Source organism: Coptis chinensis, chromosome 6 (assembly GCF_015680905.1).
Source record: "Coptis chinensis isolate HL-2020 chromosome 6, ASM1568090v1, whole genome shotgun sequence".
In the NCBI taxonomy this organism is placed as follows: domain Eukaryota; kingdom Viridiplantae; phylum Streptophyta; class Magnoliopsida; order Ranunculales; family Ranunculaceae; genus Coptis; species Coptis chinensis.
The window spans coordinates 95644861-95661953 of record NC_141461.1 but is presented as its reverse complement, the minus strand read 5'-3'; the positions used below and the strand labels follow the sequence as shown (position 1 = coordinate 95661953).

Below are 17093 nucleotides of genomic sequence, written 5' to 3'. Positions count from 1 at the left end.
AACTATTTAAAATATTGAAAATATCGGATACATCGGAAATATAATATCGGAAATATATCGGAAATATATTGAAAATATCGGATTTATATTAAAAAATGGTCAAAAAGTCAAACGATATATATCATAAATATCATATATATCGATTATATCGGCGATATAAACTTTTATATCGAAAATTCCGATATATATCGGAAAAAAAAAAAGAATACTATATTCGGTGGATATATGTCGAAAATATCGATATCGGTGTACCAAAATACCGATATATATCGGATATATCGGTGATATTTTGGTCCATGCCCTTTAGAGCTTAATCTTATATATAGTCGAATTGAAGTTCTGCGCCTTCACAGCTTTGATAACTTCAGTAGCATCTAATGCCACTTTCATATTCACCCAATCACCCATATGACTGAACCGTCCAATTTCAACACTTAACGATTCTGGAGAAAATTGTATGCAGTGCAGATTGAGTGTATTGGAACTTATGTCTGAACAACGACAGAACTTTAATGCTTCTGTTTTCTTTGTAGGAAACTTATTCCAAAAATATATTTATTGTTAAGTAAACAAGAAAATCAAATTGATATAACAAATATATCATGAACAAACAAACTTTTAGTTCAACTAATGAACTTAATTTATTAATGATTAAATCCGAGCCTAGTGAAGATTCACTATGTCTTTAAGACAAATTTTTCCCTCACGATGCTTGAAGGTTGATGGGAAACTGTCTCCCAAGATAGAACGGATTTCTTTCTATAGAAAGTTAGCACTTCAATTCTATAGACTCAACGAACACAATATAATATTTGACTAAGAACAGGAGGAGAAGAGAAAAATCAGAACTCTGTGTGATCTGGTGTATATTTCTCACCAAATTCATCCACTATTTATAGGTGAGTGGTGTCTCTTTGAAACAACACAGTGACTCTTGGGAAAAAGTAAACAACTCTTTGAAAAGTCACATGTTTCGAAATGACACACCATTTCAATATAAAACACTATTTCAAACTAGTGCCTATTTCGAAAGGTCACACATTTTCGGCATGATACACTGTTTTGAATCAGTGCACATTTCGAAATGTCACACCTTTTCGGCATAATGCACTGTTTGGAACCAGTGCATCCTTTCGAAAAGGTTTTTCTCACTTTACTTACTATTGATAAACCCATTTCATCTCAATTTAGAATAACTTGGGAGACAAATTACTAGTTCATATCTCAATGGATTTGTACAAATTTATTTTTCCAACATTACTTTCATAAAGTGAACCATACGACATCTTTCTTGCATCATGTGTGTTAGCATTTCGGTATAATCTCTTAATTCATTCCTAATTTACTTCTTATGTTTATTATGATATTCCATTGGTAGCGTCTACAAGAAAGATATCCATGAGAGTACATTTCAGTAACCTGAGCTGTCATGCAAGTTTCAAACGCTATCGGAGGGATCATTTTTTGTTTTGTTTATTTTCCCTCTTTGCTGCAGGAACCACGGCTGACTGGCACACATCTCAGTGCAGGCTCAAATGGGGGTTTCATGCATTATCTTAGTTTAAGTGACTAGAAGTGAAGTTTTTACTTGTGCAAGCAGAGAAGTAACCGGAGCACTTCCTCGATCAGTTTTTGCAGGACCAAAATCTTGTATTATTTGCCTATTCAGGTAAATAGGATTTCTTTAGTGATTTTATTTTGTAATAGATGCCAAAGACCCAAAGTTTTTTGTATTAGTTTCCCAACCAATCTTAGGGTCTTCACTCATTAACTAATCCCGAGTACATAGTATCGACACAATGAAACCTGCCTTGGACTCTTGGTTTTCATATGTTTGGATCCATTTGTCCTCTGAGAATTTGTTAGCAGTATATTGTGTTCGGAGTTCGGACATTTCGTCTAAGTTTGTCTTCTGCTAGCTTATTGAATTACACCGACATTTGTTTGTCTTTTGACTACAATTGCACATGTACCCTTCTACCGACTGCTAAGGTTCTACAGACTGGTCAGGTAAGTTGTGTTCGTTAGAACTTAGAACTGCAATTTGAGCAAGGTGAACCCAAGCCTAGTGGTCATGAGTGGATTTCATGTAATGGGATGAAATGGGCAGATCAAGAAATTAAAATTGAAACTAAACCTGGATAAGAGATGGTGGATGTTAGGTGATCTGCCCAACCCGGATCCAATATGTAAAGACCTTTCGAGTTTTAACTGTTCATGACAATGATCCTGAACTTTGGGAACGATCAAATTAAAGCTGAACAAGTCTTAGAATGGTAAGCCCGTTGCATGTACATTTTGAGTTCATTCATTCATGTCATTGTTTGCCTCATGGTCCATGAACAATATGATATGATATTATAGGGCGTAACATAAGTTAGAATTCTCATGTGAAATCAAATTAAGATTATAATTCTCATTTGAAATTGTTAAGCATAGCTGCCTGTATTTAACTATTTATGCTTTAAAAGTGTTCTTGATTAAATTGTATAAATTTACTTAACCTACGGATATGGGAAATATCAAGTTATCTCTGCAGTCTGCACTATACTACAGATCAGAGTACGCGCATCTCGTCGGCACAACCTTTGTTTGTTTTTTCTCCCTTTTGCTATGTATCAGAATCATCTTACGCTAATAATTTTTCTGAAACATAGTTTGCGATTTTCAGAAACTATTTAGTAGTTGTTTTGGGCTAAAAGTGGAAATAAGAACGGGTACGGTACATGAATCTCAATATCTCATCTCATACGCTAAAACTGAATATAACCATGGCAAGTGGTATGCAGTAAACTTATGAACGACATGAAGGTCTATGTTCAAGGAATACTAGCTAGCTTCAGTAAAGGTAAATCAAGATGCAAGAATGCTCCTGGAACAGCTAGGCGTACCAGCCACTTATAAACAACGTATCCCTGTACAATGCATATGGACTAAACTGGAAGTCGGTTCTATAAAACTTAACACAGATGGTTCCATGTCAGATGCAAGCGCTAGCATTGGAGGAATGATCAGAGACGGTGATGGTGAGGTCTTACGTGCTGGTGGAGCTAGGCTGGTTCTATACCAAGAAATGAAAGCAATTTTGATGGGATTAAGAAGATGTGAACAACTTGGACAAAGTAACGTTATTGTTGCTTCTGATTCTAAGAGGGCCATAGAGATTCTCCTTAACAAAGAAGTTGCACTATAGATATGTTGGGACGCCAAAGCTGCTATACTAGAAGTCTGGAAGTGGTTAGGAGAATATAATGTCCAATGTGCTTTCCATTCATGTCTATAGAGAATGTAATCATGCTGCAGACTATCTGGTAGCACTAGAGTCTTCGAATGGTGGAGAAGAGTTGAGTATAGTGCTTTTGAGAGATAACTTGTGTGTCGTTTTTGGGTAAGAAAACACTTCAAGTTCTAGGCCAATATAGTATAACTAACTCCATTGCGTGGCTATTAGGTTGCATTGGTGTCCTCAACTTTTTATATCACTCCCTAATAGATTATGTAATCATCGGTCTTTCTTGGCTTGTAAGTTTGTTTTTTTTTTTTTTTTTTTTTTGCCTTGTAAGTCGGTAAAACCTTTGGGTGATGATACCAGAGGTCTAAGGCTCGAACCCCACCAGTATCAAAGAGTTACTGATCTCATTTAAAACAGAGGCTTGCCAACCAAAAAAAATAGATGATTGTTAAAAAAAAAATTGAATGATAAATGTAGACAACCTGAGAATAACGAACAAAACCATATGGGAACTCAAATAAATAGTGAAAGGATATCACACAATGCCATATCAAAGTCATCGAAGTCATGAAAGCATGACACTACAACAGGACGGTTTTATAAGGCAAACAAACCATACAGTACAAATACATTAAATGTAAATAATAAGGTTCTAGCAAATGAAGAAATACAAGAATCAGGTCAAGATTGTGAGACAGCATCTGCAACAACAACAAAAAAATACATAAACCGCCTTTAGATTATGAAATTCAAAGTGCATTTCTTGCTAAATTCCTTGCCACCAAAATAAAATGCAATGTGCATTTGTTGTGCATTATTTGTAAATGAGCTTAATTATTCCATGAATCATAATCAAGTGAGCGGAGCGAATGTTTTTGCAAGGGGTGAGGGGTATGTGGTCCAAAATGTAGTTTTTTTTCTCTCTCTCTCTCTTTCTCTCTGTTATTTGTAAATGAGTCTTGGACCATCATTTGAAAGGATCTAAATGGGCCTCTAAAGTACAAACTACAGTCATTTTTTAGCATGGTTCACTCAAAATCTTGTTTTCCAAGGGTATAGGTAGCTCCATACTTCATTGAGACAAGCACGAATGAAACGGTAATCCATTAGAGTGGCTATCGCCCAAGGGCTGCAATCAGTGCATGCAAACAAAATGAACTTCTTTAACAGCAATGCGCACTTAAATGACTGAAAGCATTCAACCAAGAAAAAATTGTAATGCTTAAAAGCAAATATAAAAATGTAATTCACTGAAATATGCTACATATACTTGCCTAACAGTCCAACTTAGTATTCGGCTTTTCCCAATAACTTGGGAGTATGGGGCTATGGGCTATGAAGTATGATCCATATACAGATATCGAATTCTCGATGCCCTTATGAATAGAATGAGTTTAATTAGTACCTTGAAGGAGAGAAACCATTTCAATTCTGCCACCATCCTTGAGTAGTGTCTTCTCCGACGGATCATTCAGTCCATCCTTTCCATGAATCTTACCTTCAAGATCAGGGTGGATCTTCTTCTTCAAAACTTTTGATATCATCTAAACACGTAAAATAATATCAATGAGTCAAGTCTTACAACTAAAAAACCATCGAAAATATGCAACTTAATTTCTATATAACCATATGTATACATGTATCCCTTATGAACTCGTCAACAACTCAACATCATGAGCACAGATAAGATAAGTAGCTATATATTTGAACTTTTTTTTACACCGGATTGGCACCCCTTTGGTAAAAGGGTAGAAGAAAGATGGTTATTTCATATTTCCATCTATGTCTTTCTTCAATATGGGTTTACACCCGATTATGCAAGGAAACGAGGTGTCGAGAATTTTCACATTTAACGGCAGTGAAATACCGTGAGAGAAAAGCATCCACGGCATGGCCTTGCCGTGAATGTTTCTAACCCAAAAAAATAGAGAAAAAAATCACTAATAGAACTTCAATAAAAAAACAACAAAAGAGAGAACTTCAGTAGTTCAGTAACACTTCAAAGTTTTGAAAACTTTTTATACTATTATTTCTACCTCTACGTTTAATTTCTATCTTTTTTCTAAAAAAAAAAAATCAATCATTGAATTACTTGTTATTGATAAAAAATCAATATGAGAAACTCACCCAGTCAATGGTTTTCTCATTTAGTGAGCTCAAGTCACATTTGCTTTACTAGTTTCTTCTTCTTTTTTTGTAGATATGTGAGAAGACAATGGATATGGAGAGATTTGGGTTTTGTGGGTTTGGGCTTTATTTTGGCTATAAGATTTTTTTTTTATATTTATATTCTGGTTAAACAAAAAGAAAATATAGATGACTAAAATTATTTAAACACCCGCGTAAGGGTGCAAGTGGATATCCAAATATTCGAATCCGATTTGAATTTGTATTTGAAAAATCATATATTATCCGAAAATTTCGGATATCGGATTCGGATAATTTTTTATGTCCGAACTGGTTTTGGATACAGGTTTGGATACTGGTATATCTGCATCCGAAAATATAAGATCCGATTTAAAAAATTAATAGTTATTATATATAATTTATTTATTTATTTAGTATTGTTTAAAATATTATATAAAATTATAAACTAATAATATAAAACTATAATAACAAAATAATAATAATAAATGACAAATATATATATTTATAATACTTTTTATAGTGGTAAAATAAATTATTCAAAGCAAATAAAATTTTAATTAATATTAATTTTCAAATCGGATATTATCCGATATCCGATTCGGATATCCAAAATCGGATTCGGATAAAATTTTTAATATCCGTCGAATTCGGATATCGGTATAAATTTTGGGATTCGGATTCGGATACAAACATATCCAAATCCGAACCTATCCGTTTGCACCCCTACACCCGCGGCAGTGGAGTACCGTGATATCATATATCACACGGTAACACACTGCCATGTGCATATGAATATTGTGGCAAGGGCTGCCGTGAAAATGTAGTAATTGCGTGAACTGGCTGCCGTGAGAATTGAGAGGTGTACAACATCTTATATAATTAATGGGAAGGGTGGCCGCCGTGAGAATTGAGAGGTGTACAACATCTTATATATAGTTAATGGGAAGGGTGTAAAACCTTGTATGATTAGTGGAAGGATGTTAATACTAGAGAATTCAGTAAGGGTGCCAATCCCATTACTTGGGGTGTAAATACCCTGTCCAATTTTGATTTCCCTATTAATCTAATTTAGAAGCATCTCCTTCATTGAAATTAGAACTAGCTCCCCTTTATTAATAATTAGAAACCCCCTCCCCTCAAGTCACTGAAATTATACAATTATCCCCCCACTTTAAGCCTCCCTTATGTCACTAAAATTATATACCACTCACATACAATTTCTTGAATTACAATTATAATCCAATGAAACCATATTACCTATCGAAGGACGATCTCAAAGGATGGATTTGAAGAATTAACAACCAATGTTTAACTCGGTAAAAAGGTTGCACAGTATTACAAAATTACTCACAAGTCGCAATCAACAATCAACAATTTTAAGTATGATTTCAAAAACTTTTGCACTTTTGGTGTCAAAATCTAGTTCGTTTATTGTACGTGCCGAATAGTATTCTACTCGAAACTTTATAACAATTCGGACACTCCAACCAATTTGATGTTCTAATGTAATCAGATTTATATAGCATTAACAAGAGAAAAATGTCAAAAGACTGAGAAAGAGAGAGCACTTACTCGATGTAGTTTTGTTGGATGAGAATCATTTCCTTTACCCTTTTTGCCAAATGACGCCTTACTCTTTTTTTCAGTCTTACTATTTTTTTCAGTTTTAGCCGATTTCTTACCGATACTTTCCAATACCTCAACGGGATGTAACTTCTCGGTTACATCTACATCTGCTGACAATAAATCTGCTAATGTAACTCGTCTCCTTATTTCGGGCATTTCAAGAAGTGGCGTTGTCTCGGGCACTTGTTCAACATGAACTTGAATTTTGGCATCAATAACGTCTATCTTGGGTTCTGGATTAACAACCTTAACGACCAACGGATTCAACTGATTCAACTGTCCTTCGCGATTAACTGGACATTCTTCTTCCTCATTGTTTTCCTCATCTTCCTCTTTGTCCATGCAATATTCGATTTGGTCATGATCGAAACCGAATGTGCCAATAGTTAGGATGCCATCTTTCCATATGTCCATGAGAGTGACTTGATCGAGTAAAGCCTTTGTGTCTGTTTCGTTTGTAACAGTGTCGCACTTGTCCACATTGTTGTAAGCTAATTCATCTAAAAAAATAGGATAATCAGGACAATGACAATTGAATAATTAAGACAATATGCTTTGTGTATAACGTTATTTTTCTTCCATCCAAAAATAAAAAATCCGAAATATGAGATGACTTTAGCACTCGATCAATATGTTTGTTTGGTACTTTGAAAGAAGTTACCATCGCTATCACATTTTTTTCCCTCTGTTAATATTAGCAACTTGGCATTTTGGTATATTCTACAGTTTTTGCCTACCCAGTGTCCTTTTATTTTGTACATTTAAGTTTCGAAAAAATAAATTGGTGTTGAAAAGTTGTGATGCCATTGTTTCCTATTGCGTGTATGTAACTATGTATGCAATTATGAAAAGCAGAGATGCGCTTGTGGTGCTTAGCCTGTTAGACTCTGGCCATTCTCGCTAGCCAAAAGTCGTGTCACCTTAAAACAAATTGTTCAGACATCTAAATTACTCTATTAGGCTAAATAGAATGGCAGAAAGCGAACTACAAACTCGTTCTTTGGTTTCAATTTGTATACATTGGATTACTTTCACAGATAATCACTTGAAATTACACCCTCACTCCAAATAATCACTTGAAGAATATAAATGTGCAGTATTAAGAATTAACTATGATGTTAGTGTGAGTTTTATATTTGCTTCGTACCTTTCTTTGGAGAAACCATGTAGCCATCAGCATTGTGATGAAATTTCCTGTGCATCCAGTTGAAGATCTGTTGCTCCAAACAAAACACATATAAATAACTCAACAGCGATATGTATTACGTGTTTTTTATAAAGTTTATTTTTCATATTTAGTGTATAAACTTACCTTCATCTTCTCTTCGATCTGTAACTAAGTACAAGATGGCACACAGTATGGGAAGGTATTGAAACTTGAAACAGAGAAAAATTTGATGAAGAAGAGAGGGAAGGGGCCAGAATTTGTAGCACGTAAAAATGTGCCCAGTGTACACTGTAGGGGCCTACATATGCGGGCATGTTTCATGTTGGAGGACAGTTTTTGAAGCAACTATTTGTTCTTTCTCAATGGCGCGATCTATGTAGTTGAAGGTAGTTGGGTCATAATCCAGTGTACTAGGGAGTGGAAATCACGGCATTGACTGAATTGTAAATTTTTACGGGCACTGACTGAATTTTAAATTTTTACGAACATTTCCGTCTTCAACCATGAAATCAAATATCGTGATATTTTAAGATACTTCTTGAAATCTGTCAAGATACAATAAATCAACATTGAAATATCTACTTTGGTATTTTCAATTGCATCCATCGTTCCTCTGTAAAAAAAATGTTAAGGGTAACTAGTATTACCCCCACTAGATGAAGGTCCCCAAATTGAGTTGTCTCGTGTGTTTTTTTCAGTGTATTTGGAGGCAGACTCTTATTTTCCATCTAGTGGGCTGAAAATCCTAATTGGCTCATATATAGTGGGGGTAATACTAGTTAACCCAAATGTTAAATATGACTAGTTTTTCATTTGGTCTTTCATTTTTCAGCACAACATTACCTAGAAGGCTAGAATCCCAGATTAGTAGATTGCCTTGCCAGTTTAGAGGCCAATGATGCAGGGTAAGAAAGAATATAAGAAAGGGAGCCCAGATCGTTATATCACATCACATTTATTGGATCAACTTGTTGTTTGGCCCCGGCAACAATGGAGGGAATTTGGTAAGACCTGACGAGAAAGTGAAAATTGTAATGTGACAGTTGAATCTCATCTTCTTGCATGTGAAGCTAAACCCAACAAAGTTGAGACCACCATGAAGGTTGTGGCCTCTAAGTTCCTCTATGCCTTATAACTTATTGGATTCCTCTACAAAAAGTAAAATGATAGCTTTTATGCCATAGGGAATGTCTCTCTAATGGGTCACTATGCTTCCTTTACCACACAACTATCCTTTGCCAAGGGAAAAACAAACTACTTTCGAACAAACACTGAGAAGTTTGGTATACACTATGTCACTATACAGTATGATTTTGATCATTCTGTTAAAAGTCGATCTCAATATAGACATGATCCTCATCTCGAATGAATGGTCCGGCTTCAAGCCCAATAAAAATCTTTCTGGAAATAGGCTTTCCCTAACTTGCATTAATTGTTCAAGACTTCATGTTATATGAATTGAACTGACTATAATTAGTCATTACTGTCTATCCCTTTGCCCAAGAGAACAGCTAGGCATCGAGTCGGGCTGCGAATCCTCATCCCCGTAATTCCATTGTCTCCACAATTCAAGAGTCTGACACTTGCTATTTACATGGTAAGTTAGTTCTGGCACCAAATATACGCACTGACGAGGTTGCAATGCTAAACGACTAGCGTGGAGATCTCAGTGCCGTTTCTAACTCCAAATAATGCATTGCCTTGTCAGGCATTGTTTACATACACATCGACACTTCGTCATTGACTCATTGTTTGCAATTCTAATCATTTTTGACTTGTCACTATCAACTTATCATGTATACGTACAATACAATATGGTGTTTTTTCTTTTTTGGGAATCAATACGACACGTTCCATTGGTGCTTGAAGCTCAAAAAATATCTATCCCACCACATTTCTGTGGTTGTAAACAAGATATGTAAATTAAACAAAGTTATAAAGTATAAAGTAGTTGACATCTTTGTATGAACTCAGATTCATCCATGTGAGCTGCTATAACCTATACAGAACTAATGAAAAATGTGATTGAAAGTTATGTTTTTGGAGCTTATATACACTGGCTATGTCATCTCATTTTCTCCAGCAGTAATCATATAAGTCTATGATGAAGAAAAAGTAATAAAGCAAAAGAAAGACAATCACAACAGCAAATTCTTGTTAGGAATGGGCAAATCATTGGCCATGAACATTTGCTAGACAGCGTGGATGAAAGACTCATACAACATTGAGACCCACAATAAGGATGCAGGTACATATTGATCGACAGTTACAAAAAAAAAGGTACATATTGATCGACTACTATTAGTACTATATACAGTTAAATGATAAAAGATTATTGAGTTCTGATTTCATCTTAAATTAAAAGCATCCAACTCGAAACAATTTGCAATGAGTGGAGCGGCCCCAGAACTTAAATATTATTAATAGGCCGGTTAGGCTAAAAATTCCCAATGAGGCATGTTTATCTCAATAGATCTCTCCTGTAATAATAGGACAGGCTATAAATTTCCAATTTGCAATGACTACTATATACAGTTGCTGTTTCGGATCTCTGCCAATACTAAAACAAATTGATAGAACTCCTTTTGTGTCATTGGTATTTGACTAACCAGGATTGAATCAGTTAACACTGTTATGCATAATGAATATAAACACAATATATAATATTAATTATCCATTAAATTGCGCGTTTAGTCAATACGTCTATTTGAAAGCAATTAAATTAGGACCCGATGAATATTTTCCACCGGGTAACCACAAATCATCTCTATTGGTAACTGGATATTGTGGTTTTGAAGTATTTCTCATTTCTTGTTTTATCTCTGGAATATTAGCATCTTTGGAATGTTGTGTATCTTAACTTTTTCATTTTTCAGCATAATTTAATTCAATGCAGATGGCTAGCAAGTGGATGAAAAGGTATGGTGCATTATCTATCTCGAGGTTAGTACGCTAAGAAAGATTTATTGCACTGATCAGGCCATTAACACTCTAGTGCTGCACATCAGGGGTGTGGAATATAAGCTGGTGACTAACTGACTACTGTTATTTTTCAAATGCCTACATACATATTTGGATAATACGTACTAGCACTGAACTATCATTATTAGATAACGATCTTCTGAAATGTTACTGATATATACACAGCCAAGTCTTCTGCCTAAACAAGTAATTAGTTTCTGTAATCTGTCGAATAATCAACTCTTTCTTACCTGTGTTCTACATTCATGTGTACTCTACATCAAATTATGCAACCCGTTTTTACAACATTGCTGTAGCATTATTCTTAACAAGGGTAGTTCCTAGTTCTCTAAGTTCATCTAAAGCTACAATTCAGACTTGCATCTGCTATATATAGACTACAGGTAACCATCAGTGATTATTCCTTCCGCCCTAATTTTCTTCCAAAAACTGACACTAGGTAGAGAAGAATCGCATGCAGATGGGAGGATTAACTTTAGCCAGAGCGAGAATGGACGAAGGGAGGATCCACAATCCATCCCCACAGATTAAACCAGAAGCAACTGCGGGAATCATCAAACTCGCCTTCTTGTTGTTGAGTTTGTGCCACACATATACTGCCAAGCTCCCAACACACATATCAATTGCAAAGTTAGCGCCAACTAGGAAAGGAACTGCCATAGCCATGGGAAGAGGAACATAGTTCCCGATCTTTGGAGGGGAGAGATCCCTCATCAAGTTGGCTGCAATTGCAAATGCAAAGAAGCCATAACATAGCTGCAGGCAATGCTGGGGCAGTGCAGAGAAACCTTCGACGCCTAGAATTGCCATGTTTCGGTAAATAATAGCATATGGAGCTTTGAACTCTCCGTTTGGGTTTCCCACATCAAAGGCCTTGTAGAAGAGAAAGAAAGTGACAGGAGCCACCACACAACCCATTGCTGTCCCAACAGCCTGGCTCAGGAGCATTGAGCGAGGGGAAGTGAGTGTGAGATGACCAGATTTGAAGTCGTGCATTAGGTCAGAGGAGATTGAGACTATAGATTTGATCAGGCCACAACCTACCATTCCTGCAACCACACCATCATTTTTTCCGGACAGAGCAGCAAGCACAAAGAGAGCTACTTTCCCATAGTTATAAGCCATGTTCATGTCAGTTAGACCTGCTCCATAAGCATTACAAAACCCTAGTGATGGAGCAAGTATGTAGGCTACAACGACATAGTACCACTTCAGCTGCGGGAACATTAACGGAATCACAATGATAGATATGATGGAGAAAAAGACATATCCAGTTAAAGCAAGCCATATGGGAATACTTTCTCTCATGAAGAATTCATTCCGATGAAGATCATCGATGAGGTGATTCTGATGATCTGTTGCTGCAAGATAGAAGAGAATGTGCTAGTCATTTTCAAGGTATTGCAAGTTTCTTTGGTGCTTTTAGAACAGCAGCAAATTTGAGGTTTTAATTCACCAAGCAGGTCACGTGGTAGCTTTTCTTGGCACTCCTATGCAGCATTCAAAGGACTAGATTCAGAGAAGCCTAGCTAGACTAACTGGTCAATTGACACTAATCTATGGTCTGCATAAAACTAGTCCTCCTGTCCATCCATGGCCTATAGTTGTGAGGCTGAACCACATGTAGAGTACGGAGCAGACCCAGCATCTAACCTTGAGCTAGAATAGGTACATGGACAGCCAAAATAAAGCATTTCCATTTCAAAGACCTTCAGTTTTACTTTACCTTTGGTGACGCCCTTTGCCTTCGACCTCATTCGGATACTTCTAGTGGTGTAAAATAGTATCTTGAGAAAATTGTAAAGCCCATCTCCTAGAATGAGTGCAATTGAAATAAAGACCTGTTGACATGTGTGTTAATTAGAAGTCATGGTATTTGCCTAATCACAAAAACAGTATTTGCCGATAAATATTTAGAAAGACATTATAAAAAGTGAACAAGATAAGAATATTGAATTAACATCACAAACCTTGTAACCAGTCAAGCTCTTCATACTGCTTTCAGATAAACTCGCAGGAAACCAGTCGCCTTTTAGCCCATGAATAAGTGGCCACATTATCCCCCATGAAAGCACAGCTCCAAGCAGCAAAGACAAATTTACAAGATGGGAGCAAATCATCCCGGCTCCAATGTACGTCATGCTGAAGTCAAAGAAAAATCTACAAAATGAGAGAAAACTGGAAATGTTAGAAAAAACAATTAGGGTTTAAGCTCCAATTAGTTTCAATGAGAGATGAGAAGAACACACACGTTTGCTTCCAAGCCTTCAACCCAAAAGTTGGGAACTGCGAGAAACCACATTGGTCTCCTCCAGAGTAGAACCATTGGAAGAAACCCCACAAAAAACTCAGAGAAAAGAACTTCGCAAATCCGTGAACCTGCTTCCTACAAGAATGATCTACATCACTATATGTATTCAGATCCAATTGAAAATACAATCGGATATTAAGGAAATGAAGAGAAGTCAAAGAGTAAGAATAATACTTTGCCATTTTATCCCCTTGAGGCGTATGAAAACCATTTATGAGAACTGCAGTCGCAGTGCCACTTGGGTAAGTTAACTTGTAGTCTATTATCATGATCTATGAAGGAAAAACAATTTGATAAGTAAAGCACCAGTTGGAAAATATACAGAACATTCACTAATTGTCACAATATATAATAAGAACATTCGCTACACCCAAGTTATTTCAAAATTTTGTTAATTTTTTCGGGTTCCTATATCTACTCTAGCAATACTATTGAAGAACAATAGTATCTAACTGAATCCAAACCAAATCAAATACGAAGCCAAACCATTATTGTTAGTGACAAACAGGTCCTCTGCCCTGCTGAAACAAACGAACTATTTAGCACGTTTGACGAACAGAGTTGAGCTCTTTAATATCTTTGTTTTAGGTCATTGATTTGAGTCATAATAGATTGCATCAAACATGACCAACATAACCAATCCACACCAACATACATATAGAAAAAGCTAATAGCAACATTTTTTATTTAGGATATAACAAAATTAACATGGCCAACCAGAATTGCAATGAAGAAAACAACAAAAACAGAATAGAGAGAGAGAGAGAGAGATACCTTCCTTAGAGGAACTAAGGACAAGAGCCCAACAAAACTTGTCACGAAAAGGAAACCAGTCATCCAACCAATTCCAGGCTCCTTATAGCTTCCTGGTGTATTCCCCTCTGTTTCAACCCCTACTAGTTCATATGTCTTTTTATTCAAACCCAAAAGATATGAGCCAAAACCACCTGGAATCGAACTACAAACGTCGTAAGAATTTCCACGAGACAGTAACATTATAAACATGAACTCCAAAAAAATTGTCGCTAAAAACTTAAAATGATTAAAAAATAAAAATAAAATACACGAATTAGGCAACACCTCCAATAGCAATACTATAACATGCGACTGCACACGTCTGAATTACAGTGTTTTCCTGCCGAGTAAATGGAGTCGAGACAAATCCAGCCTTATGAAGCAACTTGGTCCAAGTACGAATGAAGACGAATGCGAGAAGAGCAGCCGAAACATTAAGGTTAGGAATCAGCCCTGTTGTGAGATTAAGCTTCATAACAATTACACTGTAAATAACCCCAATAAAAAAGCTTGCCACAAGGCCTCGTAGTGTAATCTGCTTGTTCCATGGTGGAATTCTCTTTGAGTACTCCGCCTGTTGATCCTGCTGGTTTTCAAAATCCTCTTTTTCAATTTCTTTCTTCTCTTCAATTGTCATAGCTCTAAATTGCAAAACTGAGCTTCGCAATCGCTTGTTTCCTATTCAACAGATAGCAATATCTGAAACTGCAATATTGAGCAAAGTTCATGAAATGAAATTTTGGAAGATTTGTTGACTTGTTGTATGCAATGATTAATACGTATCTGGACAAGTGTTCTACAGGAAAAGAAAAAAAAACACATGAAAAACCTCCATTCAGTGTTTGTCTTTTTCTTTAATAAAACCAATCAGAAACACACAGAAAAGTAGAAAACACCAGGTAATAAATCCATATGTTCTGCTTCAAGTTTCACAGAACATGCATTCCCTTCTTCAAAATTGTTTATCAAAACTTCCATTAACTTCACAAAATCTCAAATGAGTCCATTTCATCAACGTACACTCAACCAAACCCCTTAAAAAACATGTTTAAGAAATCATGAACACCCAGAAAACTATCAAAACCAACAGACTATCAAACTATCAAAACATCAAAACTATCAAAACCCAGAAAACTATCAAAACATTTAATTGGCCGGGCATTCCTAATTTTCCAATCTACAAGCTCAAAATCCACCCAAGAACAAACAAAACACAGATAATCAAGAAATCGGTCTATCTATATTTCTTCAAATTACTCACCTAAATATCCAGGTATGCTAAGTCCACAAGAGATGTGAATTACTGAATATATGATCTTCACCTATTAGACACAAATTCAACTGAATGATCTAGCTATATATATGAAAATAAAGCACACACCAAAAACTTACCATACATGTGGAAGTATCTTGTGAAGACCAACAGCAGGTGTACTACTGAAACTGTGAAAGTACAGACTTTATGACTTGTAGTACAACAAACTTCATTTAAACCACTAACAGTGTCAACATATAACCTTGACTTGTGCCAAACACACGCTTCCTCTATTACTCTCTCTCATTTATCTTTAAAAGCATCAATTCTTGCATTAAAAGTCTTGGTGATTGGCTTGTGGTTTAAACACACATGTTAACTTTTTCTGGGGAGTCTCAACTTTTCAATCTGGTGATGAAGAGCATTCATAAAGAGGAGGCTCCATAAAGAGCTTCGTCAATTCTCATCACTCACTCTATGGAAGTTGACATTAACGGCCATTGTCAGAATATCTAAACCGTCGAGTGGTTCAGTCTATATTATAAGAAAAATCCAACGGTGTATTATTTAAATTTTTGTCTTGAAAGTTGACGAAAGGTAGCTTTCAATACACTGGGCATATGTTTTAGAGATTAGATTCTCCTTGAAATGGGGATATGTCATTCAATAATACTGGGTGTACTGTACTGGAGATCTGTTACAGATAAGTCTGACTCCATACATCCATTGTGTGCACGGGTTGTCAGGATGTCACAATTCTAAACTTTACAGGGAAAATTAACATCTAATAGTTAAAAAATCCAAAAACTATTAATTGCAAAAAAATTGTGTTTTCCACTTTTCCAGAGGCCACTGTTTACGACATTAGAATAAGGCAACTGATAAGGAGAGATCGTTAGAGAGCGCTTAGATCGTAACCGTCCAAACAGACAGCTAAAATCTGTGGTGGGTTCTAGTGTTCTACAACCAAAAGTAAACATAACGTGGCAAAGGCTGACAATCCCAATAACTCCGGTGGAAAGCTTTCTACCAAATTTTAAAAGTCTTCTCTTTGAGTTTTAGAGTTCTGTTTTTAATATCTTTTTGGCAACAAATCACTGCTGATATTGTTCAAGAATGAACAATCATCCGAAATTTTTAATGTATTTTTTTTTTAGGATTCTTACAAATTTTATATGGGTGTAGAGGTTTTAATTATGACTTTAGAGCATCATCAACGCATTTCCATTTTGCGTTGTGACACTTCATAAGTTTTGGCAGTTCAAAATTTGAAGAACCAACGCATTTTGGGCAAAATTTGCTTTTTAATTTTGGACGGGAATAGTTGTTCCGTGCCAAATTACAAAAGCCCAACAGTCCAAAAACCCAACGGTACAAAATCGAGCTATTTGAAATTTTTTATTAAAAAAAACGAAAAAAAATCTGGACGACTAAAGTAGTCCCGTCCCACTCTTAGACAAGTCAAATTGTCCCGTGCGAGACATTTCTATTTTGGTTCCAGATTTGAATTTTTTTATTAAAAAAGACAAAAAAATGATAGACGGCTAAAATAGTCATGTCCCATTTTTGGACGGGT

At 35.8% G+C, this 17093-nt stretch overlaps 2 protein-coding genes across 9 annotated transcripts; both read right to left on the bottom strand.

Moving 5' to 3' along the window:
* Window positions 1-3721: 3721 nt before the first annotated feature.
* LOC147495724 (NAD-dependent protein deacetylase HST1-like protein) lies at window positions 3722-8394 on the bottom strand. Its single transcript, XM_086564399.1, has 5 exons — window positions 8319-8394; window positions 8154-8220; window positions 6953-7506; window positions 4638-4776; window positions 3722-3933 (listed from the first exon to the last, which is right to left on the bottom strand). The coding sequence occupies exons 1-5, from the start codon at window positions 8322-8324 to the stop codon at window positions 3914-3916; spliced, it is 786 nt and encodes a 261-aa protein (XP_086420525.1). The 5' UTR covers window positions 8325-8394; the 3' UTR covers window positions 3722-3913.
* A 2899-nt stretch (window positions 8395-11293) lies between these two features.
* On the bottom strand, window positions 11294-16251 carry LOC147495723 (metal-nicotianamine transporter YSL3-like). 8 transcript variants are annotated; one of them, XM_086564391.1, is made up of 9 exons: window positions 15655-16251; window positions 15524-15603; window positions 14548-14967; window positions 14242-14414; window positions 13642-13739; window positions 13408-13542; window positions 13127-13316; window positions 12883-12997; window positions 11294-12517 (listed from the first exon to the last, which is right to left on the bottom strand). In XM_086564391.1, the coding sequence occupies exons 3-9, from the start codon at window positions 14897-14899 to the stop codon at window positions 11592-11594; spliced, it is 1989 nt and encodes a 662-aa protein (XP_086420517.1). In that variant the 5' UTR covers window positions 14900-14967; window positions 15524-15603; window positions 15655-16251; the 3' UTR covers window positions 11294-11591. The 8 variants fall into 8 exon arrangements, with proteins under 8 accessions (XP_086420517.1, XP_086420515.1, XP_086420518.1 ...); XM_086564389.1 differs by having other exon boundaries at window positions 15524-15584; window positions 15655-16173; XM_086564392.1 differs by having other exon boundaries at window positions 14548-14940; window positions 15655-16157.
* Window positions 16252-17093: the final 842 nt, after the last annotated feature.